General features: G+C 53.4%; 1 protein-coding gene across 1 annotated transcript in view; it reads right to left on the reverse strand.

The window, feature by feature from the left end:
- Positions 1–839: 839 nt before the first annotated feature.
- PDGFRB (platelet derived growth factor receptor beta) overlaps positions 840–27,623 on the reverse strand; it is a 32,466-nt gene continuing 5,682 nt past the window's right edge. Inside the window, exons 2-23 of the mRNA XM_030957221.1 lie at positions 19,556–19,632; positions 18,263–18,559; positions 17,553–17,822; positions 16,778–16,905; positions 16,298–16,472; positions 15,527–15,719; positions 15,215–15,330; positions 14,567–14,693; positions 14,196–14,407; positions 13,513–13,607; positions 13,122–13,254; positions 12,629–12,733; positions 12,420–12,530; positions 11,924–12,077; positions 10,927–11,093; positions 10,541–10,659; positions 9,328–9,450; positions 7,827–7,938; positions 7,444–7,543; positions 7,228–7,333; positions 6,408–6,646; positions 840–5,900 (exon numbers count right to left, since the gene is read on the reverse strand). Coding sequence (XP_030813081.1) covers positions 5,750–5,900; positions 6,408–6,646; positions 7,228–7,333; positions 7,444–7,543; positions 7,827–7,938; positions 9,328–9,450; positions 10,541–10,659; positions 10,927–11,093; positions 11,924–12,077; positions 12,420–12,530; positions 12,629–12,733; positions 13,122–13,254; positions 13,513–13,607; positions 14,196–14,407; positions 14,567–14,693; positions 15,215–15,330; positions 15,527–15,719; positions 16,298–16,472; positions 16,778–16,905; positions 17,553–17,822; positions 18,263–18,559; positions 19,556–19,604 — 3,282 coding nt within the window. The 5' untranslated portion in view covers positions 19,605–19,632 and the 3' untranslated portion in view covers positions 840–5,749. The remainder of the gene's footprint in view (positions 5,901–6,407; positions 6,647–7,227; positions 7,334–7,443; positions 7,544–7,826; positions 7,939–9,327; positions 9,451–10,540; positions 10,660–10,926; positions 11,094–11,923; positions 12,078–12,419; positions 12,531–12,628; positions 12,734–13,121; positions 13,255–13,512; positions 13,608–14,195; positions 14,408–14,566; positions 14,694–15,214; positions 15,331–15,526; positions 15,720–16,297; positions 16,473–16,777; positions 16,906–17,552; positions 17,823–18,262; positions 18,560–19,555; positions 19,633–27,623) is intronic.

Here is a 27,623-nt window from a genome sequence, read left to right on the forward strand (position 1 = left end):
CAGTTACATTTGAGCTAGAGAGGAGAAAGCTTTGGGCAAGACTCACAGGGTGCCTGTCTCTCATGGCTGGGGGACCTCAGTGCCTCTGAAAGGTGACTGGGGAAAGGTGATAGCAGCAGAGAGCACGTGGATCTCAGGGAGTGGTGGTGTGGGGAGCCAGGATTTTGGAGTTGCAGATTTTGAGGGCATCAGCAAATTCCTCATGCTAGAGGGAAGGGAGGAGAGCTGGGCATGGGGAGCCCTGTGTGCTGCAGAGTGGCTCCTCTGGTGCCCTGCCCTGTTGCTGTCTCCAGGCCCTCCCACTGTCATGAGCTATTAAACTAGGTGGGAAAATCAGTGCTGTGGTATCTGCATCTCCTTCAGCCCAGCCACTGTTCAGTTTGTCATTTCTGCTGCATGCCTACCCTGATCTGAGCACAGACCCAGCAATGCTCCAAGGGGCCAAGTCCTTGGCAGGGACAGCTGGCCCAAACCCCAGTTAGTGGGGATACACACGGGAACAACTCTGGGAACAATTCCCCATACACATGGGAATGATTCCTGGTATCCTTCCCTCCACCCACATGACCCACAAGCTGCACAGCCACCAGAGATGGGGCAGATCCTGCCCCTTTTCCTTACCCTGTCTCTGGGCTCAGCTGCTCTCTGCAGTGCTTCTCCCTGCCTGGCTCCCAGCTGGGCTTTCACTAAGCACTGGGGTCATGCACAGAGTATTAACATGCTTAGCCTTCACCCACCACAGGGTTAAGCTGTATTGCCAGCCCCATCTGAGTGGGAGCAACCAAAAGCAGGCAAATAAAGGAAGAGATGGGCCTTTGCAAAATGAAAAACACCTTTATTTTTAAACTCTTTCTTAAAAAATGTATTTGTAAAAGTTTACAGCATAAAAATAATATCTCATGGCTATAAATGTGACATAGTACAAATCCTACAAATACAACTGTAAACCTAGAAAAGTGTTAACTCTTTGGTACCTTAGTCTGAACTCTGTTTTTCCCTTTGCCCTTGTACTGATTTTGACAGAGAGCATGGAGATAGGTGCTGCTGCTGTTCAGAAAGGCTGCAGAGGAACAGTGTGATGCCAGCAAGCCAGCACAGCAGATGGGGAGAGGGCACACTTTGGGCAAGATTGGCAGTTCTGGTGCAATCAGTCCTTGAAGGAAGAAAGAAGAGGAATGATGGGACACTGCAGGCCTCCCAGGACAAGCTGCCCTCCCGGCCTCCTCCCACCCCAGGCAAGAGTTATCTCTCCAAAGTGCTGCTGGAGCAGCTCCCCTGCCTTTGCCAAAGCCAACCAGATCCACCCTGGCATCTCCCAGAGGCCTCAGGTCTCCAGGTTAAACATGGGAACGATGCTGGTAGCCCAGCAACCTGTGTGCTGGGCTATGAAAACTTATTCTTAGCAATATCTGGCCTGCTTTGGGCAGGTCCTGCAGATGCCATGGTGCCTCCACTGTTACACTCAGCACGCAGGCAGGGCTGGGATCTGCTGCAGCAATGACCTGTGTGGCCCTGGAGCTGCTCAGGGAGCACCTGCAGCTGCCCTGGCTGCTCTCTGCCTGGCAAAGGATGCCAGAAGGTTACTGAGGGCCACCAAAGGGCAACCTCTGTGCTCTCCAAGTGGGAGCACAACCAGGCTGCATCCAGGCTCCCTGATCATCCTGGAACCCAAGCTAGGCACTGAGCCCAGCCAGGGCTCCTCCTTGCACTTGTGTGTTGGAACAGGGGCTTTGTCTCCTCAGCACTCTGTGAAATCCCCTTCTCCAGATCTGCCAGCTCTGCACAGACCTTGGGCTTCCTCTCAGGCAAACCCTGAGTGCTCAGTGCCCTGTATTTGTGGTGCTGTCTCCCCACAGCCCAGAGCCCTGACTGGGAAGAAAGAGAAGAGCTGCTTCTCACTTCTGGCTGACTTCCCCTGGCTGCACATCTGCACTGCACTTCTGCCCCCATCCCCGTGGGACCCTGCCACAGCCCCCTTGGCAGGTGAACAGAGACAATTTAGTTACAAGTAAAGTCCACTGTGCTCTAGATTTCACACAAGACAAACAAACACTAAACGTGACACTCGCACTTAAGGAAATAACACACTCAAACTGAGAAGGACAAAAGGATTAAAACCTGTGCACACATCAGTCTGAGGAACACCTTAATGTGGAAAGAGACACCAGAGTGCTGCATTAGTTTCTGGGATACACATATGAAATAGTGACTGGCAGTAGGATTATGCTTATACTGGTTCTGATAACAACGTAACAGCTGTAGAGTAAAATATAATCTACAAATAAAAAGATATTGCACTAGAGATGGGCCCAAGCTGTGGCATGTGTTCCTTCATGGAGGGCTCAGTTTGGGTCCACCTCTAAACACAAAAACACACCCAAACAAAAATACTGATTATCAAAAGAGAAAACCCAGTGGGACCAGTTCCCTTCAGAGTCTCACCGGAGAAATTATGGCTACAAAACTGATGGGCCCAGAACAGGCAAACCTTTCTCCTGGCCTTCACCTGCCAGGCCATGCAGGGACTGGAGCAGAGAGAGAGGGAGTGTGGGGCTGGATCTGTTGTTCCCAGCTCTGCTAAGCCCTCTCTTGGAGGGATGCTTAGGAAAATAAATTGGCTTTGTCCAGCTGCCAGCTTGTCCCTGGCTGAGAAGGTCTGGTCACTGCAACTTGCTAAAGGTGCTGTGAAAGGTTGAGTAAGGACAGGAAAATACCACAAAAGTGCAAGACTCAGCCCTTAAAATCACGGGCCAAGGGCAAGTATTTGGTCATATTCCTCTGGAGTGCAGAATGGTACCATTTTGCAAAGTCTGGCGTACCTACTTTAAGAAGAAATAGGAAGGTGGGAGTTGCATCTCATCAGCAGCCAGAACAGATTTTGATGCAAATAATAATTGCAATAAATCTAGAAATAAGACAAAATGCAATAGGCATTCAAATGTAGCTAATGCCCAGGTAATGGGACAGGATACCTGAGCTCCCCCAGCAGGGAGATCCCCCCTTCCAGGACTGTGGAAACTATCTGATAGCGTGAAATTAGTAATTTAATTAGCAATTAAATCTGTACAAGATGAAGTTTAGAACAGGATTTTTGAAATAAGCAAATGGCCAAAGGGAAAGTGAGAAGGTGTTAATTGACGGGAAAGCTTTGGGCTGGAGGGAGGTAGTAAAAGTAGCTCTCTCAGATTGTTCTGGTTGCTAGAAGTATCTAATATTTTTATTAGTCAGTCCAGCCCAAAAATAACAGTTTGTTAACAAAATTTGCTGATGACCCAATGTCTGGAACAGCAGGGAGTAGCTTGGTTAGACATGCTGGAAGTGTAGAAAGACGTAGGTGCCTAGATTGGTCAGAGGATGACTCCAAGCTCTCAGTATGTTGTGGCTGGGAAAAAGCCAAAATTATCCAAAGCTACACCAGGCAAGTTGAGACCAGCACAGGCCAGAACTGATAATGCCCTGTGTGAGGTCTAGGTTTGACCTCACCTGGAATACTGGGTACTTCTGGTCACCTTTGGTAGAGAAGGATGAATTAAAAACGGAGCTGGTGCAGACAGGGGCTGTTAGGATAATGTGATGTGCCATCCTCTGGGCTCAAGTTGCAGTGACACAGATCCTACCAAGCACCTTACATGTTAAAAAAAAAAATCAAGTGATCTGACCCAAAGGATCTCATAAATTACTGCTTCTCTGCAGTGAGGATTATTTAATGAACTGTGGCCATAGGAGATGGCTCCTTCATTACAAGCCAGAGGAACAGAGGATGGAAAAACAGTTGTCATTCACAGTATGTTTCCTATGGATGGTGGGGAATCTGACCACATAGGCTGAAAATATCCTCTGCTGGCTGCCAATAAAAGTGCTATTTCTTATGTTCACATTTTACCAAGGACATCAGCCCACAAAACACCTACTCTTCCTTTAGCTGCATAAATGGCAGAACTGGAATGGTACAAAACTTTAAACAGAAGCTGCTCTGCTGGGGATTTCTGACACAAGTTCCATATTTTTTTAAAAAATATTAAATTCTCAGTGGCTCTGAGGTGGCAGACCAACAAGATGCTGACTGAATTTCTGATTTTGTAAACCTGCCTGAGCAGTTCCTGTAGGATGCACAGAGAGATGTGCATGAGTAGGGCAATGAAGAGTTAATGGGAGCAGGGGACATGCAGTGAACAGAGCTCTGTGTGAAGTGAAACTCATTTCAGAGAAAAACCTGCTGTCTTCTGTGGTGTCAGACCTGTGGTTTGGGGGGTCCAGCTTTCATCTCTGCAGAGGTGGGGCTCACAACTGATTTCCAAAGCCTGGTGCTCCTCCTGCTTTGGGTCTGCTCATTCAGCACCAGCTGAGAGCACAAAAAGCCCCTGACCCATCTGTGAGAAGTGGGGAAGGAGGGCAGAAGCAGGGGGAGCCCATTTAGTTTTCAAAACATTCTCCAAGAGAGAGGAATCCTCCCCAATTCCTCTTGCCCTGCTTGGTTCCCCATGACATATCACAGCCCTGGCAGGCTGCAAGTGGCTCTGCCTGACCCCAGAAGGTGGCAAAGCATGAGATAAAGTTCAGCTGTGACCAAGGAGCTTCCCAGCCTGTCTCCCTCTCTTTCTTTGGAGCTATCCCTGGCTTGGTGTTCTGGTATCCTTATTGCTGCCCATAATCTTGCAGTGACTCAGGAGGGAAGGGTGAGCCCTCCCATCCTGAGAAGGGGTGTTTGGGTGAACAGTTTATCAAAGGTGAGCCTTTGCTTCCCAAAGATAAGGCACAAGGATTCTGCAGCTGGCGTGGTTATATGATTTCCCAGCAGATGAGCTGGGTGTAGTGGCAGTAGATTAATGAATAACCATATTGCTTCCTTATACTGGCCCCGGCTAGTGGATTAATATATTTGTTCCCTTTAAATCTTCAATGGAGAATAATTAGCTTAGTGTCCACACAGACAACACGAACAACAGTGACTGCCCTCCTTGCTTTATAACCAAGTCATTGTGAGGGCATTTGGAGCTCCTGGCATGTCCCTGGGGCTCCTGGTGCCACGCTGGGCACAGAAGGGAGTGACTCCAGGTGGGTGCAGAGCTGTGCCCCAGAGCTGTGAACACTGTAGTGCTTGTGATGCTCCATCCACCATGGAAGCACTGCCAAGAGAGGAAAATGGTAATTCTGTACCTCCCAGACACTGGCTGGCCTCTTCAGGCTTGGAGGAGAATCCAATGTGCTCCTGGCCTCCAGCAGCTGAAGGTTGGTGCTGCAGGTTCTCTACACTCCAGCAATGGGCTCCAGGTGGATGATCTGTCCCAGTGGCATTACACAGAACCACGGTGTGGCTGGTGCTGAGACCATCAGAGAAGTGCTGGTGCAGAGGAGACGAAACTCTGTGCCATGGAGGAGGAAGAGGCTGGAGTGTCATCTTAGCAATGCAGAAAGTCGCCTCTCGTGGAGATCCAACCATGTCTTCCACTTGAAAAGGTGTTGGTCTGTGAGATGTCTCCCTCCTGCAGTGGTTTGATCACTGAGGAGGATGTGGCAGTGATCTAGAGGGTTTCTGGCACTGAGCCACCTCTTTTTAAGGGGGAAGGGGATGACAATGGGGAGAAGTCTTTAATTCCCCACCCAGCACTGGGAGACAGGAGGGAAGGAGGAATGCTGGGGCAGGAGGGGATGTCCTGATGTACAAGCACAAGCATGGCTCTCTGTGACATCTGGGTCATCCCCTCGGCTGGCCTCTCCATAAGGAGATGCAAAGTCAGCCCAGCTCTGACTACAGGAAACTTTCCTCCACCTCTTGGTGTGCTGTGGTTGGCTCCTGGCAGCCTGGCTGTGGGTCAGATTCCTGCTCCTCGTCCTGCTGAAGGCCCAGAGGGCTGTCACAGGATATTGTAGATGATGTGTTGGCCTCGTTCAGCATAGAGCTGAAGGGAGACAAGAGGGAGAGAGAAATGAGTGTCCTGTCCCAGGTCTGTGGGTGGGAGAGGATTCCCAGAAACTGGAAAGTGTGCTGAGTTCCCAGCAGCCCCACACTATCTGAGTAGCTTCCCCCAGTGGAACAGACCATACCAGGTGGGTCTATGCAGCCTTCAAACACAACACATGGCTGGTTGGGTTCTGCAGAACGTGGTTCCCTGCGTGCTCCCCTCCCTGTGAGTGGGACTGCTTGTCCTCAGCTGTGCTGGCTGATGTGCAGGGATGTGACACTGTGCCCTGTCTTAGCTCATGTCCCAGCTCCTCTGGTTCATCTCCATCCTTGTGGGCTCCTGCAGGTCACAGCGCCTCAGATGGTGTGACACTGCCCTCCTTCTCTCCCAGTATATCCACCCCTAGTCTGTGCCTCAACAGAGCACCCCCATTTTCTCCTGAGGTCCCCGTTTCAGATTTGGACAGCTGAGGGAAAGGACAATGCTCAGGAGCAATGTTCTTACCTGGCCCTGCTGATGGAGGCCTCCTGGGGGAGGTCAGAGCTCCCCTCGGGTTTGGGGTCGGGAAGGGGGATGATGTAGTCATTCTCCCCCCCGTGCTGGTGCACAGCTGTGTACAGGATGTGGCTGCTGGGGGAGCTGGCAGCCAGGCGGGCGTTGTTCAGCACAGGAACCACGGGTCTGGTGCGCACAACCGCGGGGTGGTCGCTCTTCATGAACTCCTCATCCACCTGCTGGTACCTCTGCTCCCACAGGAGGTGACCAAAGAAAGGGAGAGGTCTTGTGAGTGGGGAGAATGCACTTGTGTTGTGTTTCCTTTTCCTGCCTGCCAGGTTTTCCTAGAGGGGCTGGCATCTTCTAGCTGGGTTCAGCTGCCCTTACTCCAACAAAGATAAACCATGAACCTTTCCTAAGGGAGAGATCAGTGGCACAACTTCACAGCTCCAAAATACCACATGGCTGGTGGCAGGATTTTGATCTCCTGCCAGTTCTGATTTCTGCAGTTGCTGAGTTACCAGCTGCCTGTCTGGCGATGCAGTTGTCTCAGCAATGTTCCTGGGATGCCCAAACCACCTTCACTGGCTGCTTCAACTACTGCAGCCTTGGTCACAGCAAAATCCTCTGCCATGATGAATGCACACGTCACAATGTGTGTTCTCTGTTCCCTCACTCTCCACGAAGCTGCTGACTTGCACAACCTGACCAAACACTCCTGAAGAAAGTCCAGACCAGACTAAACACTGGCCCCCAAAGCCTGACTAAGGGCCCTCACCAAGGCACTGAACCTCTTCTGTCCCTTGAGGACAGGGTCCTTTGGACATACCTTCCTGTAGCAATCCACCAGGAGGTTTCCCATAAGCACCACCAGCTGTGAGAAGGATGGCCTGATCTCAAACTTCTCCTCCCAGCACTTCTGCATGATGCTGTAGCTGCCAAGAGGGAAGGGAGAGCACTGGGTTATCAGGTGAGGAAAACAGGTAGAAATGCTTCTGTGGCACGTAGAGCACATCCAGGGGAAACACATGTTGGCATCACTTACATCTCATCAGAGGCATGGGTGGGTTTGGACATCCGATAGCCACGTTTGATGGCGTTGTAGAACTGTTCATTCATGGGCAGCTCAGGGTATGGAGTCCCTCCTGGGTGTAAAGGGAGAGCAGGAATTAGGCTGCAGAATTGCCTGCCACCCTCCAGCCAACATGCATTTCACACCAAGCTTTTCTTATTTCTTTACCTTTCTTGTTTCATTTCACTTCCAAAGGCAATGTGAGCATGGGGAAGAAGGAGACAGGAAATGAAGTGCTACTCTGACTGGTAAAGTAGGGACTTGGGGGTTAGAAATGCATTTTTATTGTTTTAGAAGGGATCCTGCTAACATGATATCAGAACTACAGACACCACCATTATCTGCAGGGCACTCACCTAGAGTGAATATCTCCCAAAGAAGAATCCCAAAAGACCACACATCACTCAGGGTAGTGTAGAGGTTGTTGAAGATGCTCTCTGGAGCCATCCACTTAAGGGGCAAGAAGGTCTAAGAGAGAATCAAAAGTGAAATGAGAGTCAGCTGTATCAACAGCAGTTGTTTCAACAGATAAGAGCCTGACACCCAAATTACAAGCAAAGAAGAGCCTTCAGATCTGCCTGTGAGTCCAACACATCTGTTGACATCTGCTGTCAGTCAGTTCTGGGAGGGACCAGTTGCCTCTTTCTTGGTGCAGAACAGACCCAGCAGGCAGGAGGAAAGAAGGGATGTGCTGTGTCCATTTCCATCCCAGCCTGCCATGATGAATGCACACACGTCACAGTGTGTGTTCTCTGTTCCCTAACTCTCCAGGAGGCCACTGACTTGCACAATCTGACCAAAGACTCCTGACTTTGGAAATCTGAGACCAGGCTGGAGGAGGCTAAGGGGTGACCAGAAAAAAGCCAAAGGATACATCCAGCTTCTTTTCTGTTCTTACTCACTCAGAGTAATAAAAATGAAAGCCTCACTTGTCCAGCTTGTAGGCAGAACTGGCTGCTGCTCCTGGGATTTGCTTGCACAATGAATACCAAAATAATCTCCAGGAAGGATTGCAAAGGGGCTCAGTTTCATTTCCCATTTTGGACAGGAAACCAGCTATGTCAAGGCTGGACTGAAAACCCCAACCCCTCTGGGGGAGGGTCCCCCTGATCAAGCCCTGAGTACCTGTTTGACAGCGCATGGGAGAAAGCATGAGAGAACTTTGCAGAACTTTGCAGATTAGATAAAGATTGGGGTTTAAGGCACCTGTCTCCATTCTCAGCCTCAGTTTCTCTGGGAATTACATGGCCTGTTTTGCTTGGGATTGGAGATTCACAAATGCCTCAGGGCTGGAGTGGAGAGGTTGTTGTAAAATCACAAGGAAATGCGTTCTGGCAAAGCTCAATTACAGCCTTATCCTCTTCTGCATTGAAAGATTGGAGACATCTCTCTGGAAAGTAGCTGCTTGCAAGAAGACACTTCTTCTTAACTTGTGGTCTAGTGGTTAGAGCAGAATCCTGTGAATCTCTTCCCAGAGTGGTCAGTGAGTCACTACAGCCCTACCAAGCTGCCCAACCTTGCCTTCCTCCTGCCTGAGGCTCAGGTCCACACTCAGAGCTGGCAGGACGCAGCACTGCTGCTGTGACCAGGACAGTGTACAGGGGACAATCCTGAGTTTTGCTACTTCAGGTTCTTCTGTAAAGAGCCAGGAGATGTGGGCAAGCAATTCTGCTACTTGACAGTGTGCACAGCAAACAAAGTGAAGGATGGTTGGCTGTTGACATCATCTCCTGGAAGCCCTGCCCTGTCACCACCTCTGGGCACACTGGTGGACAGGTGGCTCACAGGGGGAGTATGTAGGGAGTGCCAGGTCCAGAGCCCCGGAAAGAAGGAGCTTGCAAAGCTCCTGGTACTCACACTGCCTTTGGAGATATAATTGGAATCCCTCATGATGTCCCTCGCCAGGCCAAAATCACAGATCTTCACCAGCTTCCCCTCACAGATGAGGACATTCCTGGCAGCCAGGTCACGGTGCACACACTGCAGGGGGGAACAGAGCACTGTCACTGTGAGGAGCCTTCACACAGCCTGAGAACACAGCCCAGCTGCTGCACCAGCCCACGCCTGGGGCTGCAAGAGTCACCTCACATCATTTCAGGTGTCTCCTTGACCTCTGGGGACAATCATGGCTCCACCACCAGCAGAGCTAACACATTTTTGCTGTTTGCCTGGACTGCTTCCTCCATGACAGCATCAGCCATGCAGATCCTGCAGAGGAACCTGACCAACCCAGCAGAGAGGGGATTGCCAGGGCTGGAGCCAGCGAGGGGACTTGGTGGGCTGGGAGGAGGGGGTGTCTCCATCTCTGTTTGGACAACCCAGCCTAGCAGCCTGAACACATCAGAGTTACACCAGCCTGGCTTGTGCCTCCTACTCTGCCAGCATGTTGGATGTTTTCTGTATGAGCAGCCCTGACATTTGCTGTGGGAGCACTGACCATGCACTTTTAGGGATCAGACTGTCTGGCTGGGGGCACAGAGCCAGGAATTTCTCTCTGCACCGATGCCATTGACGCCTTCTGTTAGCCCTGCCCTGTGTGATGCTTCACACAATCCAGCTATATTACTGTCTGCCCTGGGCTAAGCCAGGCCTTAGGAAACCCCAGAGCTTAGACCTCCACGGTGGCCTAATTTCCACTGAACAAGCACTTCTGATGAGCCCTGGGGTGCTCAGAGCATGCAGTGCAATAAGGGTGTCTAGGAAGAGTAGTTGCTTGCTGCAGAATGCCTTGTGCTTTAGCTCTCTGCAGGCTGTTTGGTCATCCCAGTAAACAGGGATGATATAATGCCACAGCTGTGCTGAACACGGCTCAGGAGGAGCACAGAGTCAGGGAATTTGAGGTCTGAAGCTCAGTGTGAGCCAGGGTTAGCTGTCACATGCAAATATAGTCATGCTGATCTCCAGGACTGTGTTTCCAAAGGGAAGTGGTCAGCAGCTCTTCAATTGCACAGCCACTTATCCCACAAGGAGTTTGGCACGGACAGAGGGACAGTGGGAGGAAGCTGACCACAGGACATGGCAGAAAACACACTGCTGGCCACCACCACTACAGACCAGCCAGAATACGTACATTTTTGGAAGCCAGGAACTCCATCCCATTGGCCACCTGGAAGCTGAAGCCCACCAAGTCCATGTAGCTGAGGAGTGGAGACTCATTTATCAGTGTCACCCGGTCTGTCCTTTCAGGAGCTGGAGGGCAAGCAGAGATGGATGTTGGTGTTACCAAGATCAGAGATGGATGTTGGTGTTACCAGCACACTGGTGAGCCTCCCAGTAGTGGAAGGACACACTGGGAAATGCTCTGCCTCCAGAAACAAAGGGACACAGCTGGGAGCTCTCACTGTGAGGACATCCAGCACTGCTTCTGGACAAGTCCCAGAAGTGACCTTAGCAAGCAAAAGCATCCGGCACCCAAAGCACAAGCACCTCTCCCTCCTGCTGTGGCCCGGCTGTTACCTGAGGGGGAGTAGCCGTCCAGCTCATAAGGGGTGCCATAGTTAGAGGACTCGATGTCAGCATACTTGACTTCACCCTTCATGTCAGACATGGGCACATAGTCCAGGGAGTCATCCTTGCTCATGTCCATGTAGCCCCCGTCACTCTCGACAGACATGGAGAGGTGGCTGTGGGGGGAAGTGAAGAGGCTGCTCAGACCCAGAAGAAAGGAGGAGACATGAGGGCTGAGGGCAATGATTTGTGAGTCTGCAATTCCCAAACCCTCAGCTCCAGCACCGAAATGTCCCACACAGCTGGCAAAGAAGCCCTGCATCATGGATGAAGTGGTGTGCAAATGGAATAGTGTTTAGGAAGATCTCAGCTGCCTTCAGGCAGAAAGGGCAGGGGGGAGCTGTAACACTGCTCTATTTCACTATTGTTTTGGCGTGGTGGAAGGAAGTGCTGCTTTCTAACTTCCCAGGGGAACATTTCTCTGCACCGCTGTGCCTGCATCCCTTACAGCTGGCAACCAGATAAAGGACAAAGGACCATTTCCCTTTCCTTGTGACACCTCTTGTGCAATTGCCCTCCTTGTAGCACTTCTCCCTTAGGCTCGGTAGCAACCCTGGAAATGCAGAGCTGAGATCTCCAGTGATTCAGACATGCTGGAAAACCCTGTGTCTCTGTACTCAGTGCATGGCTATGGTTATGCAAATAAAGTTAATGATGCCAGGAAATATTCCCAACTGGCATGGAGCAGCTGGCAGGTGCGCTAGCAAACTCAGGCTCTGGTTTGCTAACTCCTCACTGTCAGGAGCTGCTTGGAGGTCACTGGCTGGCACATGGGCTGGTCTAACAAGGTAACAGAGGAGCCAGAGCTGTGTCCCAGTGCTGGGCCAGCGTTTATTTCACTGCTCTGGAGAAATGTAGGATCCTTCCTGAGGGTACCGGCCTCCCTCCATGATGGGGCTAGGACGGGGCAGGCAGCAGGCAGGAGGAGAGAGCTGCTTTCCTGTACCTGTGCACGGGGTCCTCCTTGGGGGTGTTCCCGTAGAGCTCCGCCTCTCGCCGTGCCTTGTCCCCGCAGGCCTGCAGGAAGGTGTGCTTGTTGCGGTGCAGGTAATCCACCAGGTCCCCGTAGCGGCAGTACTCCGTGATGATGTAGATGGGTCCTGGTGGGACACAATGCCGGCATCAGCCCTGCCTTGGCCACCCTGGCTGTGGATTTCACTGCACAAGGATATAACCAGACTGCAGGGTGTCAAAGGGAAAAGCCACCTTTGTGATACGGAGCATTTTTTGGCATTTGAAATTTGTGTTTGTGGAGGGAGATGGGGGTTAACTGGGCCTTCCCAGTTTCAATCAGGCTGGAAGAAAGGTGTTCAGAGTCCCACAGGGCTTTCTTAGGCGAAGTTTGAATCATTTGGAACCAGAAAACAGGAATTACTCTAAGGACAGCTGTCCCCTTAGCACAGCCTAGGGAAGCAGAGACAGGGTGCTCAGGGCTCAAGTACCTCCTTTGGTGCAGGCCCCCAGCAAGTTGACGATGTTGAGGTGAGGTCCCAGGTGGCTCATGATCTTCAGCTCGGACATGAGGGCTTGCTTCTCACTGCTGCGGGCTGTGGCTGTAGGGGAGAGCCAGTGTGAGCAGCAGGGCAAGGAGGGGACAGTGTGGCACTGACTGGTCCTGTAGCTTTAGGGTGGGGAAAGGGGGAGAACTCACACTTGAGCATTTTGACTGCCACCTTCATGGTGGACCGGGAATGGCTCAGGCCATGGGCTGTTGCCTCCACCACACGACCAAAGGCACCGGAGCCGAGAGTGCGTCCTGCAAGGAAACAGCCAGGAGAAAAAGTTGGCAATGTTCTAGGGGAGAGGTGAGGAGAGGAGCCTGGAAAATACAGCTGCTTGTCTGAAACCACACTAGCATTGCTGCAGTCATTTTGGTGGGCGTGGACAGGGCCATGAGCTATGTGTTTGGGGCTGGGGCTGGTTTCCAGAACTGCCAGCTACAAGGTGGAATAGCCAGGAATAATATGGTGCTTAATGCCAAAGGAGGCAGCTGGTCTCCCACCATGGTCCTAGATGATCCCCCTGTTCCAGGACCACATCGTATCTCCAGGGATCTCTTGGATTCTGGGTTGGTCTCTTTTGGATTATCACCCCCAGACAGCCAGGACCTCAGGAATCCATCAGTGGGACTGCAGAGCCTTTACCTAACACCAGCTTGTCCCTGGGCACCTCCCAGGTGGAGTCATAAGGGAGCTGCATGGGATCCACATAGATGTACTCGTGCCCATCAGAGCTGACCGACTCAATCACCTTCCAGCGGATTTCATAACGAGGTTTCTGGAAAAGGGAGCAGAGGGAAAAGAGACTTCTGAGAGGCTGGGAGTCAGAGAGGGCGTGGGGGATGTGTCTGGACTTTGTTAGGGAGCCTTTGGTCCCTACAGCCATTGTCTCATTCCCCATCTACCCCAGAGATGCCAGGGGCACACAGGAGCTGATGGAGGCCCATAAATCCTGGTGAGCTGGGACATCATCAGGCCCAGACACCCTAACCCTGGGGTACCACTGTGTCAGCCTGGGAACACTCTGCTCTCTTACCTTCTGCCACAGCACAATCAGGATGATCAGGGAGATCACAGTGAGGACCAGCAAGGCCAGGATGACAGAAATGATGACCACCTTGAACGGCAAGGCTACAAAGAGAACAGGGACAGCAGTCAGCTTCCTCTACCCCTGCACGGCCCGAGCACCCAGGGAAAGGAGGGGAGAGCAGTGCAGAGAGGTCCCCACACACTCCTCCCCTGGACATTGACCCTGGGCTGTTCTCTGGGTGGGAACAGTCTCCTCCTGGGCACCTGCAGCCCCCCAGGGATGATGGGTTGTTACTGCCTTCTGCCTCAGGAGAGGTTTGGCCATGGGAAGGTGAAAAGATCTAGAGGGGCTATTTTGCTTGGGGGAGAGCTGTCAGCCATGGGCCTGGGCTGAGACCATCCTTCCTTATATTTGGGATGTTCAAGTCCGTGGCACCATCTAGTGACCTGTGGGCTAATAACAAGGCACTGGGGACCTGCTCAGGCCTCCCTGGAGAGATGACCCTGCCAGTAGTGGGAAGAGCATATCCATGGCCATTGGACATAAGGGCTCCACACTCCAACTGGAACAATCTTTTCTGTTCAACCCAAAAGAAGCTTCATTTGGGGCAGAAGCACACAGGTTTCCAGGCTGGCATCACAGAAAGGTCTATCTCCCCACTACTCCTCAAAACTTGTCTCAGCCCTCACCGTGTGGCACCAGAGTGATGTCCTGGGAGCTGGTGCCCAGGAAGTTGTGCACGGTGCACCTGAGGAGCAGGGGCTCGTGCACCCTGTGCAGCTGCAGGGTGCTGTTGACGCGGTAGAGCTGCCGCTCCGCGTGGTACGAGGTGTTGGTCTGCACGCCCATCTCGGCCGACTCGTTCCCCAGCAGCCGCGTGGGCTGGCCCTTGGTGCTGCACCTGCTCCAGAGAGGACAAAGGCACCTGAGAGCCAGCAGGGACCACGTGCCATCATGGGATGCCCAGGTGAGTGTGCCAGCAGAATGCAATTAAATAACAGCCTGTTAATCTAATAAATAAAAGTGCGGCTGTTCTCATGGCCTCCATCCCTGCACTCACCATTTGATGTCGCTGCAAGTAGACCAGCTGATCTCTGGCTGGGGCATGCCTTCAGCAGAGCATGTTACAGTCTGCTCCCCACTGCTGGCACTGCTGTTCTCCTTGAGCTCTACCACTTTAGCTGGCACTGAAACCAAAAGACAGTGATGGGAATTAATTGTCCTTCCTGACTGCAGGATGGAAGGGGAACATGATTCCTCTGGGGCATGTGAGTCTGCTGTATCCCTGCCATAGCCTAAGGATGAGGTGGGACTCATCACATCCATTGTGGTTTATTTTTGAAAGGGAACAGCAAAAAGAGTAAGGTTTGAAGGGGTTATGGAGGAGATCTGCCCCCACATAGCCTGGGGAGAGCAGGGTGAGCATGGGGGAAAGCCCAGGACATCACAGCTGTACAATCATCTCTACATCTACTACCTTGGCCAAGCTGATGGTGTCTGTGCTGCCTCCCTGTCTCCCTCGCTCTGAGGCTAAGTGCGAGATATTTCACCCAAGTGTTTTTGTTGCTCTTTCTTTAAGCAAGACCACTCTGGAGCTGCAGCCACAGGAGTAAGGACTTTGTTTTGAGGGTTTTGCAGCAAAGGATGGTGCCACCCCTTGAGGCTGCTCCCACTCTCCTCAGCCATGTGTGTGCATGCCCATGCTCACCATTTATCTGCAGGTGGAAGGAGATCTCCTGCTCATCATCCTCATTGGAAGCCCGAATGGTGTAAAATCCTCCTTCTTCCTGCTTCACCCGCACCAGCACCAGAGCTGTCTGGTACCTGGGGAGACACAGACCCAGAGTGATGGCTGTGGGAAGGTACCCGGGGACTGATAATGCTCCCACCCACCTGAGGAGTGCTCAAAATCCACTCACAGAAAGCTACTCAATCACCAAGTGTGCCCAACCAGCAGTTTGGAGATTCCTTTGTGAATTACCCCCTCTCTGCACCCTGGTGAGGAATGATGGGGCCATACCTGGTTTCTGACAGGTTCCTGCTGGTGATGGTGAACTCACTGCTGCTCTCCATGGTCAATGTCTTGTTGTTCTTCAGCCACACAATGCTGGGTTGGGGATAAGCCTCCACTTCCACCTGGATAGTGTGGCTCTTGTGGACCTCAGCATACACCGTTCTGGGCAGGTGGGTGTGGAAGTGCACAAAGCCACGCTCTGAGGCAAGAGGAAGAGGGTGGTCAGAAAAGGGAACGCCTTCCCTGGCCCTTTGGATAAACATGGATCTGGAACAAAACTCTCTGAACACCCAGAAGTGGTGGGGCAGCTCCAGATCCATCCCTCAAGACCTCAGGCTTGTGTCTGAGGGGATGTGGATGCAGAGCCAACTGGAGCAGAGGAGCTCACAGGGCAGAAGCATGTGGCTGTAACCTTGTAGAGATAATGGAGATGGGGCAGTTTCCCTCAAACTACATGAAAGAAGGGCAGATGCAGATGGAAGACAACATATCTTAACATCACTTTGGCACTGCACAGTGCAGAGGAACTCTTACCAACACCCTCAAGAGTCTTAAAGGGTCACAAAAGCCATGAAGGGAAATTTGGGATGTTTTGAAGCCAAGAAGTGGGCAGGGGTGACATGGGGTGAGGTTTGGCTCATTGTCATGGTTACTTAGAGCAGAAGTGAGGAGAGGAGAAAGCTGGAGGCTGTGAGAGAGGAGAGGGGGTCACCCTGGGACATCCTGCCTGGACGCCCACACGGTTTGGTGGCTTTGGGGCCGTGGGCAGCAACGCACCAATCACTTGGACAGTGATGTCCTTCCGGTCTGTCTTCTCATGGTAGCCCTCAGAGACATTGCAGACATAGGTCCCACTGTCCTCCAGCTCTGCATTCTGGATGATGAGGATGGAGCGGATCTCATGAGTGGATCCAGGCAGGAAGTCAGTCACTGGCTCCACAGCCTTCCCTGCCTGCAAAATGGGCACAGGAGATGTGGTATGAGGAGCCAAAGCCATGTTCTGCCACTAGGCTCACTGGAAGGGGGGAGAAAGTGGTAGAGGACCCCAGTCTGGCTGCCACAGGGCAGGGAACACACAACAGTCAGACACCCCTGAGCCAGACAGTCTTAATCCAAGCATATCCCCATCAAACCTCCCTGCGTGGCAGCAGCAGCAGCCCATAACTTCTGCCATGGGGTATCAATGAGTGATTGCCATGGCACATCTGGGTGAAGGCTGGAGCTGCTGCCCAGAGCCTGTGGGTGTGGAGCACTCACCTGCTTGCGGGGGTAATCCCAGTTGAAGTTGACCAGCTCATTGCCGCTCACGGTGCACATGACGGTGACGTTTTCCCCCTGGCGCACCATGGTCTGCACTGCACTGATGGACACGTTCACAGATGACACTGTGGGAGAGGTGGAAGAGAGGAAGGAATTATGAAGGGATAAGTGTATAGTAAAAGCAGGACCCCCGATGAAGGAAATGACTGGCATCTGACTCCATAGCTTTGGAATGCTGAACACTCGCTTTATTAAAACTATATTATATTACATTATACTATCCTATAACTATACTACATCATACTTACTTCTAACTACTACTGAAAACTTGTGACTGTCAGCCAACAGTCCCAACACCCACACGTGTATCCAATTGGTCAATGAATCAAAACACCACCACCAGAATCCAATCAAGCAATCACCTTGGGTAAACAATCTTCCAACACATTCCACATGTTCAAAAACACAGGAGCAGCAAATGAGATAAGAATTGTTTTGATCATTATTTTCTCTGCTTCTCTCCATTCAGAGGGCATGTGAATACCACATAAGTGGGCACCCAGTCCATTTACCCTGGGTGGACTGGTCCACTGGAAACTGTCTTCCCTGAGGGATGGAGCTGACTTGTAGGCAAAACCCATTCTCTAACAGAGAACTAAATACAGCCTCCAAATTGATCATCACTGAGGAGACAGCTTCGGTGTCTCCTGCCACTGGCCTGAAGAAACAGCCAGAGCAGATGCACAGGCATGCTAAGGCAATGTCAGCTCACCCTGGATCCTGTAGACGTAGAAAGTATCTGAATCCACCTCCTGGTCATCCACAAATGTCCGGCAGAAATAGGTTTTATCCTCAAAGAAGCCTTTAAATCCCTGTTGTGGATCATATGTAGCTGGGATGGGGTTCTCCACCTTCTTCTCATAGAGGGTGACCTGCATCTGTGGGTTGGTCACACGGCATGGGATGACAGCCTCTGTGTAGCCTGTGATGAAGATGAAGACCTCTTCAGAGGTGACTGCAGGGAGGAAAACCAGGGAGGGATCTATGGGAGAGAGGGAACATTGGTTAGAGAATGCTGCTTGGAAGCTTAACCAGGGCTGCTTTGTGTTCCCTCAGGAATACTCCACCACAGGGCCCTGACTCCATGCTAGTGGGATGGAGTGGGGAAGGATTTCCCATCCTTTCCTTGGGAAAGCACAGCTGCATGTTGTGTGCTTGTCAAATGTCTCCTGGGAGGGTGAGAGAGACCCAGCACCACTGAGCACCACTTCTCCCCCACCACTTATCCCAGCACACTCTCCATGAGCTGGCACACCAGAGACATGTCACAGCCAGAGAGACCCATCATGAGGGCTCTCCTGCTATTGGAGAAGGGATTTGGGGATGCCATGTGCTTGGAGACAGAACAATAAGTCAAAGCTCTTTTTTTCCTGGTTACCAAACTCCATGGAAATGCACAGTCAAGGACAGGCTGTCCCTTACCTGGAACATAGATGTAGAGGGCTCTCCTCTCTGCTGGCTCTGGAGCCTGCTCAGGGCTGTAGGTGCACGTGTACTCCCCGGTGTGATGGCCTGTCACGTTCCTGAGGGTGAGATTGCTGACAAACACACCGTCCCTGTGCTCCAGCGAGGCAGTGAGGGGCTGCCCCTCCCGTTCCCAGACCAGCTCTCTGTCCCCATAGCACAGAAGGGAGAAGGTGCTGTGCAGGCTGAGGACAAGCTCGGTGTCCCTGGGTTCGATGTGCAGCCTGCGGTCCCCAGACGTCACCTCCAGCAGACCTGAGAGAGGGGTGAGACCAAACTGAATTCCTCTGAAATCCACCGAGAAGCACACCTCATGGCAATGGGTTTGCTTTGTAGTGTCAGCCTTTACACTGAAAAATAACTCTCCTGGGTTTGCCTTCCCTAGTGTAATCACTGAAAAACCCACGGTCTCCTCAAAAATGTCCTGCCAGTCCAGACCGTGGTGTCTTCATTCCCTGTATCTCCTACAAGCCCTACTGGAAAGGAAATCACACATCACAGGATTCAGCAGTGTTCAATGCAGCCCATGGGCTCTCTGTGGCAATATTGGGTGGAGAACCCCCAAGGAGGATAGGAGGCAATTCCTTGTTCTTCTGGCTGCCTGTCCACACAGACAGTGTCAGACAGGACACAGATGAGGCTGAAACAATGTCAGTTTACAAGAAAGTGAAAAAGGAATGAAAGCAAAACCTTGCAGGAAATCCTTTGGAAGCAATAGAGCAGTCAAGGTCTTCCTGAATGGTTCCCCATGTCTCTCCCAGCTTCTTTGCTTCACCATCTGCCCAGATATCCCAATGGGGGTGTGACACACTCCCCTCTGGTGTCCCCACAGGTGGGCAGGACAGCTGGGGACAGTTCCAGGGACGTGCAGCAATGCTGTGAACAACCCAGGTGCAGCCAGGAGCCCTGGTGCCTTGCTGGGGGGGATTGTTGGATATTTGGGATCTGACCAAACCCCTCCTGCTGCGGGGTGTCCAGCTATTGTGGCTGGTCTCAGGTGACTGCTAAGGAAGGTCTGAGCACACATGGCACTGCTGCCTGTGGAAAGGTCTCCTCCTCCCACCATGAAGCAGGAGGGCACTCCACATCACCCCACCACAGGCCTGAGTCAGCGCAGGGATCTGAGCAGGGACAGATGTGCCTGGAGCATGCTGTGCACCCCAGTGCCTCCCCATGGCACTGCCCCTTCCCTCCCCTCACCCCGAGGTGAGCCCCCAGGCACCACACCCCCCTGCGCAGCACAGCACTCACCAGTGAGGATGAGGAGCCAGAGACACGTCCTGAGAGTGGGGCACGGCATGCTGGGCTCTGGGCTTGGTGTCTGAGTCCTGTCAGGAGCAAAGTGACATGAGCACAGCACTCAGCAGAGGAGAGGTCCCTTGGCTGTCCTGGGCAGGGGTCCCTGCCTCACTTCTCCACCTCAGAAACTTTCCATCTCTCCAGTTTTCAGCCTTTCTCTCCTGGGGGAGTGGTGCTTCCCCCTCATGCTGGATCTGCAGTTTCTAAGGCTTCTCCCACTGGTAAACAGGGATTTTGCTGGAGGCTCCAGCAGTTGTGTCAACTTTTGCTCATCTCAGCTGGAAATGCCTCTCCCCCTTGGCAGAGCCCTGCCTTCCTCCCTTCCTCCCTTCCTCTGCTTTACCACTTGCCTTTTTTCCTTAGTTTTTCTTCCCTCAGTCACAGTGAGATAAAACTTGCTAGAAAACAGATCCCCCTCCAACCCTCCCACATTGTTTGCTCCTTCCAATGAAATAAAAGAAGCCTGGTCATGGCATTTGGTTGCTGGCTGGGGTTAAACCACAACAAACCTGAAGAAACTTCACCAAAAAATGGGTTTCTTGTATTTAACTTTTAAATACATAAATTTAACAGAATATCTATGAGGGTTTTTTTTTGTGAGGTTTTTGTTTGTTTGTTTGTTTTTGTTTAAAATCCTTCTAATCAACATTTCTCAAGAAATGTCCTTTCTACAGAGCTTTTTCAGCCCTCCCTGGTGCAAAGCAGGAGCCAAAGGAGATGAGGCCAGAGCTCCCTAAGAGCAGGGGTGTCTCCTGTGCATTGGGGTGACAGGTACCCCTCCCCATGGTGCTGCAGGCGTGGGAAGGAAGGAGTATTTGTGAAAAGCAAAATGAACACAGCGACAAGAGGAAGAGTAAAGGAAAAGGCTTCCCTGTGCCTGGGGGAGATGAGTTCACTGGGGAGCTCGGGGATGCTCCTGCATGGAGCTGAACCTCCCAGCTCAGCCCAGACTGAGCTCCTGCCCTGCCACGGGCCCCCTCCTAAGGCAGACCCCAGGAGAAGCCCCCTGAGATGCTGGCAGTGCTCTGAGGAGCTCTTGCCAGGCTCGAGGAGGGCTAGTGGCAATCTGGACCTGCTGAGCCAGCCCCAGGCTCTTACTGAGCTCTGTCTTGGCCCTGGAGCGGCCTCCCGGCCTGCTTGATGTTAAGGAGGAAATGGTTTTTAAATGACGTGCGCCTGTCAGATGTTTTTATTATTCTCTTGCTTTGGCTCAACAGAAGTCTGATCCACCACAAATCCTTCCAGGTCTCCAGCTTATTCAGCAGCGTCCGTCTCCCTCCTCCCGAAAAAATCCCTGTAACTCTTTCTCTCTCTTCGTTTGCCAGAGGGGATAAGAGCACTTAGGGCAAGAGATGGGGGTGGGTAGGATGAAAGGACCGAGGTGAAATTCTGGCTGTAAATGAATGTGACCTCTCTGCACCCACCCTCAGAGCACCAAACTGCAGGAGAGAGAAGGACAGACAATCTAATCTCTGCCCCCCAAGGCACTGCCATGAGAACAATCACCTTCCTTTCCCCATTCTCCTTTACAGAGGTGTGTGATTCATCCATTATTCAATGTTCAAGGTCGTAAGGACAACTGGGATCCCCTCCTTCGACCCCTCCCTGCCTGCCTGCCCAAGCCAGGTTGTATTCACCACCCCAGCCCCCAGATACCTGCCTGTAAGGGGCTAAGATCCTCCCGAGCCCATGCCCAGCTTTCATCTGCCCGTGCAGCTCCCTGGCTGTCACTGCCAGTCCTGCTGCAGCCGAGCTTCCCACACAGACAGACAGCTCCCAGCCTGCAGCAGCGATCTCTGCAGGGTCACTGACGGGCAAACCCTGCCTGCCGGAGCCAGGCTCTGTGTGCTGGGCTGGGCTGGCAGGAGTGATGGGCTAGCAGGGATGATGGGGCTGGCTAGCAGGGCTGCTGTGTGCTGCTGCTGGATTATCAGGGGTGCTGGGCTGGCAGGGGTGATGGAGCTGGGGTAGCAGGAGTGATGGATCTGGGCTAGCAGGGGTGCTGGTCCTGGCCTAGCAGGGGTGCTGTGTGCTGGATTAGCAGGGGTGCTGGGCTAGCAGGGGTGCTGCTGCAGCGAGCTCGGAGAGCCCCGCAGCCTCCGCCTGCCGCCCCTGGCCGCCTGCGCTGCGCTCAGAGCTGGTTTTAATAAAGCTGCTGCTTTTGCAGAAAGGCATTTCTCTTGGAGATGCTTCCCAAGCAGAGTGGGAGGGTGGCAACGTCTCGCAGAGAGCGGTGACCTCTCCCTTGTTTGTGCGCTCTGGCCGGGGCAGAGGCATGCTCAGAGCCGCTGGCTGGGCTCGGTGCTGCGGGAGGAGACGGACACGGCTGTCCCTCCCTGGCACGGGGACACGTGTGCTTGCACATGTGGGTGAGCACAGGCGTCTCACAAGGGATGCAAATGCACCCAGCTCACTGCCAGCTCTGAAAGCACTTGTTTCTCTCCTCAGCCCCAGCTTTTGTTCTTAGCAGGAACTGTGAGTGCCACTAAGAGTGCCAGACGAGGAGGAGCAATCCCACTCAGTGATACAGAAGCAGACATCCAGACATTATCCCACCCAGGGACACAAACACAGGCACCTACAGGATGCTCAGTGGCCTTGGGTGATCTCTCTCACCCCTGTGGATTAGCAGGGCGCCACAGACCCTTCAGACCTTCCCACAAGCCAGGACCTGAGCATTTTCAAGCCACGGGATCCTTTGCCTTCACCCATCCAGGCACAATCACGGAGGCCAGGGAGCTCGTGCAGCAATGCCAGGTCCAGCACCTTCACTCAGCCCTGCAGCTCCATGGCAGCCTCCCACCCTGCAGAGCCACCAAGGTGCTGTCCCAGCTCTCCATCCCCATCATCACAGAGCTCCCTCTCTGCCAGCACTGGTACAGACCTTCCCTCTGCCCCTCTCCAGCTCCTCCATGTGAAGGCAAACCAGTCCTAGCCAGGCAGGGAAAGGAGCCTTTCTCTTGAGCCACGCTGTTTATTATTCTAAAGGAGGAATTTGGCTGGGAGAGGAGACAGAAGGTCGGCTGGCTGGCGGGGCTGGCTGGGGGACACAGCCCCACACCACACGCAGCCCCACATGCCTCTGGGGGGGCTGTGCTCCCCAGGGGCTCAGCTCCACGAGGGCTCAGGTCCTGGGGCCACACTGGGGCATGGCCAAGTGCCATGGGGGAGGCTGGTCCCAGCAGCTGGCACGTCCCTGCTCGCCCCCAGTGAGGCCAGAGCTGGGCACTGCTGGACTGAGAGTGTCTGGGAGGGTCTGGAGTCCAAACAAGACACAGATACAGGCAACTGTCCCTGCCTGGTGACACAGACACTGCCTGTCCTTATCTCCCCTCTGTAATCACAGCAGCCTGGCAGAGCAGAGCGGAGTTTGCAGCAGAGATGAGGAGAGCTGAGCCAAGCCTGGGGCCGCTGGCTTTCCCAGCTGGCAAAGCAGTGTCCCAGGGCTGGCTGAGGTCAGGCACTGCTGGAATCCTGTGTGAGCATCTCTAGCCTTGTGCTCTTGCAGGGGGGATGGAATAAAAGGGGTCACCCCAACATGCCAGAGCTGCACTGGTCACAGGCCATCAGAGCCCTGTGATCCCACAGACAGGACACGGGTGACAGGGCCAGAGCAGAGGTCAAGCAGCACGGCCAGGGCCATGGCCACACCACACCAGGACCAGATTCAAGTCTCATGATTCCCCATCCCATGACTGCACAGCTTTCCCAGAGCAGCCTGCTCCCGTTTCTCCTGCATCCCAGATCTGATGACAGCTGAACTTTCTCCTCCGCCTCCTCTCTCAGTCCCTCGCTCGGCTCAGGGCTGGGGCTGATGCTCTGTGGCTGATGAACTGGGACAGGAATTTCTGCAGCAGGAGCAGGGCAACGCCCAGGAGTTTGGATACAAGGATTGCTGCATCCAGCCTCTGCTGGGGATGGTACCACCTGAATTTAGGGAGCCACCTCTACTTCTCCTTGCACCTCAGAGTGCCTTGCTAAGCAGCTCAAGCACCACCAGACCTTACTGATTCATTAGTGCTCCCCCACTCCAGACCTCTCTCTTGCTTAAGAATGCTAGTAAGCCTAAAATGCCTTTGCTAATGCCCAAAATATGCTGTGTGGGTTCAGTCTTCACTATTCTTGGGTAACAAGGCAAGAATTTCCTCTGACTTTGCTCTGTGTGCCCTGCCATACTCTGAGCCCCCTTCTCTCTGCAGTTGCTCCCTGCACCCTGGCAGAACACACACGGCAGCCACTGCTGGCCCTGCATGGCACTGCCCATCCCCAAGCACGGATCATGGGGGACAGGGCCATTTCCAGCCCGGTAAATATCATAAACCATGGGAGAGGATGGGTTAGGAACACCAAAGATGTCCTCCCAGCCCACCTAGACCATGTTTCTTGCCTCTCCACAGCCAGTGTCCTGTGCAGAACCAGTGTTTGTGTGTGTGGGATCCCACAAGCACCCCCAGAGCTGTGGGAGCTGAGAACCAGCCTGCAGAGCTGGTGCACAGGGAAAGGGATGGCTCAGCATGCTGGGGAGAGGGAGAGCAGCCACAGCCACCCTGAGAGGCACCTTGGCAGGAGCTCTGCTCCCTACAGACCATTAGTCACCAGTCAGGGAATGCATTGTTTGCTGGAAATCAGAGTGCACAGCCCCCCTCAGCAAATTCTGGTTTTTTATTTCCAGGGGGAATTCCTGCATCCATTGCCCATACTGCTCTTCCCTCTGGCCATGCTCTCCTTGCCCTCACTGCTGCTCCTGTGGTGCTGGGCAGAGGTGCTGGATGCTGGCCCTGCCCATGAGGACATCTTGTCTGACTGGGAGGGAGCTCTCACACAGCTGCCAATCCTTTCCCTTCCTCTGGATTTCTATTTCTAGCCCCTTTTCTTGCAGGGCTGTGCTTCCAGGCACTCCTACAATGCTTGATGGCCCCGCTGTCCTGCCAAGCAGGCAAGGGACATCTGGTGCAAATTAGCGGGAAGTCAAATATACTTTATTTCTTCTCTGTCTAATCACATCTGAGTCATTAAGTGAGATCATGGGTGCCCATATGCAATAAAAAATTCCCTCTATGGATCCTCATGATCAATACCACTCACAGCCAGGGAGCAAAGGCATTCCTGGCAGGAGGAGGGGGGACACCATGGACACCATCCCCCGCTTCTGAAGGCAAAAAGCTCCCCGAGCAAAGGCTGATGACCCCTGAAACCCAAACCTTGCTTGTCCGGCAGTGAAACTCCTTGGCTTGTCCTGTTTTCCTCTGCCACCCTCCCTCTGGCCTCTGGAACTGCTTCTTTCCCACCCTTTAATCTAAATAAAACTGAGTGGTTGTTGGTTTTTTTTTCCCTTGGCTGGAGTTGTCCGGAGTTGCAACATCTCTCCTCTGGGGTCCCTTGGCTCCCATGACACCATGTTTACTCACAGGCCAGATTATCATCACAGAGCTCTTTTTCTTTTTCCCAGCAAAAGGCTGGAATTAGGCAGGGCACACACATGGAGAGCTTGTCATCCCGAGGCCCATAAATGGCTGCTGATAAAACGCAGGGGTAGGAAATCTGAAACCAGACTGAGGAGCAGCAGGGCCGGGGAGTCCCTGCATCCCACAGGCCATCCCTGCCCCAGGATGCCCCAGGGGGCAAACCCTCCTCACCTGGCCACCTGCCAGTGCCAAGGGGCCCCAGAGCTTTCCCCAGACACTGTGAGACCAGGGGATGCTGAGAGCCTGGGTACCTGCTGGCAATGTGCTGGTTCTGGGCGTGTTTCAGGCTGGGAGAGGTGAAGTTTTGCAAGCACAGGCAATGTCATTAATGCCAGAACCCTCTGAGTGGTTTTGTGAGAGCTCCTTGGCTGTGAAGATGCGATTAAAGCCACAGCCTTGGTAGGGACTGAGCCCTCTAGGAGACAGGAGAAGCATGGGCAGATGCCACCTCTGGGGATGAGCTGAGGGACAAGCCCAGGGACACTGTGCCCACAGGAGGGGTCAGCTCTCCTGCTCACCTCTGCATCAGGGAGCAGATCTGACATGACCAAAGCCCCTGCCCAGGACCCCAGATTCAGGCCCCCAGCCTCAGTGGCATCTGGAGAACGTGGCTGTGTGGTCATGAGGGTCCTGCAGCAGATGCCAGCACATGAGGTGGCACACCCAGCCTCCTCCAGGGCACCCTGACACAGGCTTTGACAGAAAGCTGAAAACGAGGACTGTGACCCTGAAGCAGGGGAGGGAGACTGCCAGGGGGGATGACAAGTCCACATTGAGCCCCAGCAGTGTGATTCAGCTGCCCTGGGTTCAGCCACATGAGGAATGGGGTGGGGAGCCCCATGGAGCCCTGTCTGACCTCTCTGAGTGAGGAAGGACCACAATTTCCACCCACAGAACGCAGCAAATCTCCAGCCACGGGCTCTCCACAGCACTGTGAGGAGCCAGCACAGAGGGACGTGGGACCGGGGCGAGCCCTGCACTCTCACCCATATCCCCTCCTCTCTCCCCCTCTGTTTTAAACCCATGGGAGACAGAGGAAACGAGTGACCCATTTAGTGCAAGTTCAGAATAAAAAGAAACATCTGTTTGGAGAGGTGCCAGTGTTATAAATAATCCCCCAGCCCCAGTGATGGTATCCGTGGCCCTTTCGGCTGCGCATGCTCCCCTGCTTCCGCTGTCAGAGGAAAGGCCAGACCCCGTGGGCTGCTCCCCAGAGCCTGCAAGCCTGGCCTGGACTGTGGGAAAGCCCTGGGTGAGGACCAGGCTTCACCTGGGCCTGGGCAAGGAGGGAGGAGGTGCCCCTGCCACGCGCCAGGCAATGCCCAGCTGTCCCTTGCTGCATCCCCTGCTTCTCACCCAGCCCAAATCCTGCCCACCTCGGTCTCCCTGGGGCTGACAATGTGTGCCAGGGCCATGGGGGTGCTGGGACTGGCTCGTGGTGGGGCTGGCACTGCTCTGGGTGCTGCTGGAGGCTGGGCAGTGTTTTGGAGCACAGCCCTAAGTCTGGCATTGTGCATGTCTGGGGATGCTCTCGGGTGTGGGGAGCAGCCCTGTGCAGACTCAGGGCTCACCCCTTGTCGTGCAATGATCCCCCAGAGAGGTACAAATGTGCCCCTTGGGAGCATTTCAGTTCTTCCCAGTGCTCTTTTCCAATAAGATGCTTTAAATTACTCAACACAGCCCAGCCAGGGCCATCCATGACAGTCCCATAATTTCTCTATTACCCGTGGCAGCAAAGACATTTTTGGGAGAACATACCACGCTGCTTCACAAGCATGTGAGCAATGTCAATTATGAACATTGCTGCAGGGACCCAAACCAAGACCCACACATCTCCCTGCCTCCCCCTGGCCACTCCAACTGGACAGCAAAGCCTTGGGGCTGGCTGAGTGACTCAGCTCTCCTATCCCTCCACCCCCAAACTGGCACATTTAGGGGTCCCAGCTCCTGGGCATGTCAGACTGGATGGGGGTTGTTTGCCTTGAGCAGAGTCCATCAGCTTACCTGCTGTTTCTCCCCACCAGAGTAGAGAATGAGGGAAGCAGGGGACAGGGAACCAAGATCAGGGATTATCTTGGCTTCTCATCCCTTGTCTTGGCATCCCCAGGGATTTCCCCACTCTTGCTCCATGGGTGCCAGAAAGCCCTGTTTGCCTTCCCATGGCGATTCAAGGGAAGCTCCCTGCTGGTGTCTGCACAGGGAGGAGAGCAGTCCCCAGCCGGTCAGCACCTCCATCACCTGCTCACAGCCACTGACCCAGGCTGGCTGCTCTGGTGGGGCCAGGGCTGGAGCCAAAGGTCCCAGCTGGCTCTAATTAACCCCTAATAAGCTGTGAGGGGAGGGCAACGGAGGCAGGATGAAAAAAAGAACCATCCTAAGTCCCAGTTAGATGTAGGGGCTTTGCAAAGCCCCAGGAGCAGGCAGTCTTGTGGTTTTACCAATCCAACACCCCAGCAAAGGCTGAGCAACCTGATCCTCTTGTGAGCATTTCCCTGAGATCTGCCAAGGAGGAGGAGATAATCTCCGTGGCTGCATCAGCTCCTCCAGCTGCCTCC

Source organism: Camarhynchus parvulus, chromosome 13 (genome assembly GCF_901933205.1).
Source record: "Camarhynchus parvulus chromosome 13, STF_HiC, whole genome shotgun sequence".
Taxonomy (NCBI): Eukaryota; Metazoa; Chordata; class Aves; order Passeriformes; family Thraupidae; genus Camarhynchus; species Camarhynchus parvulus.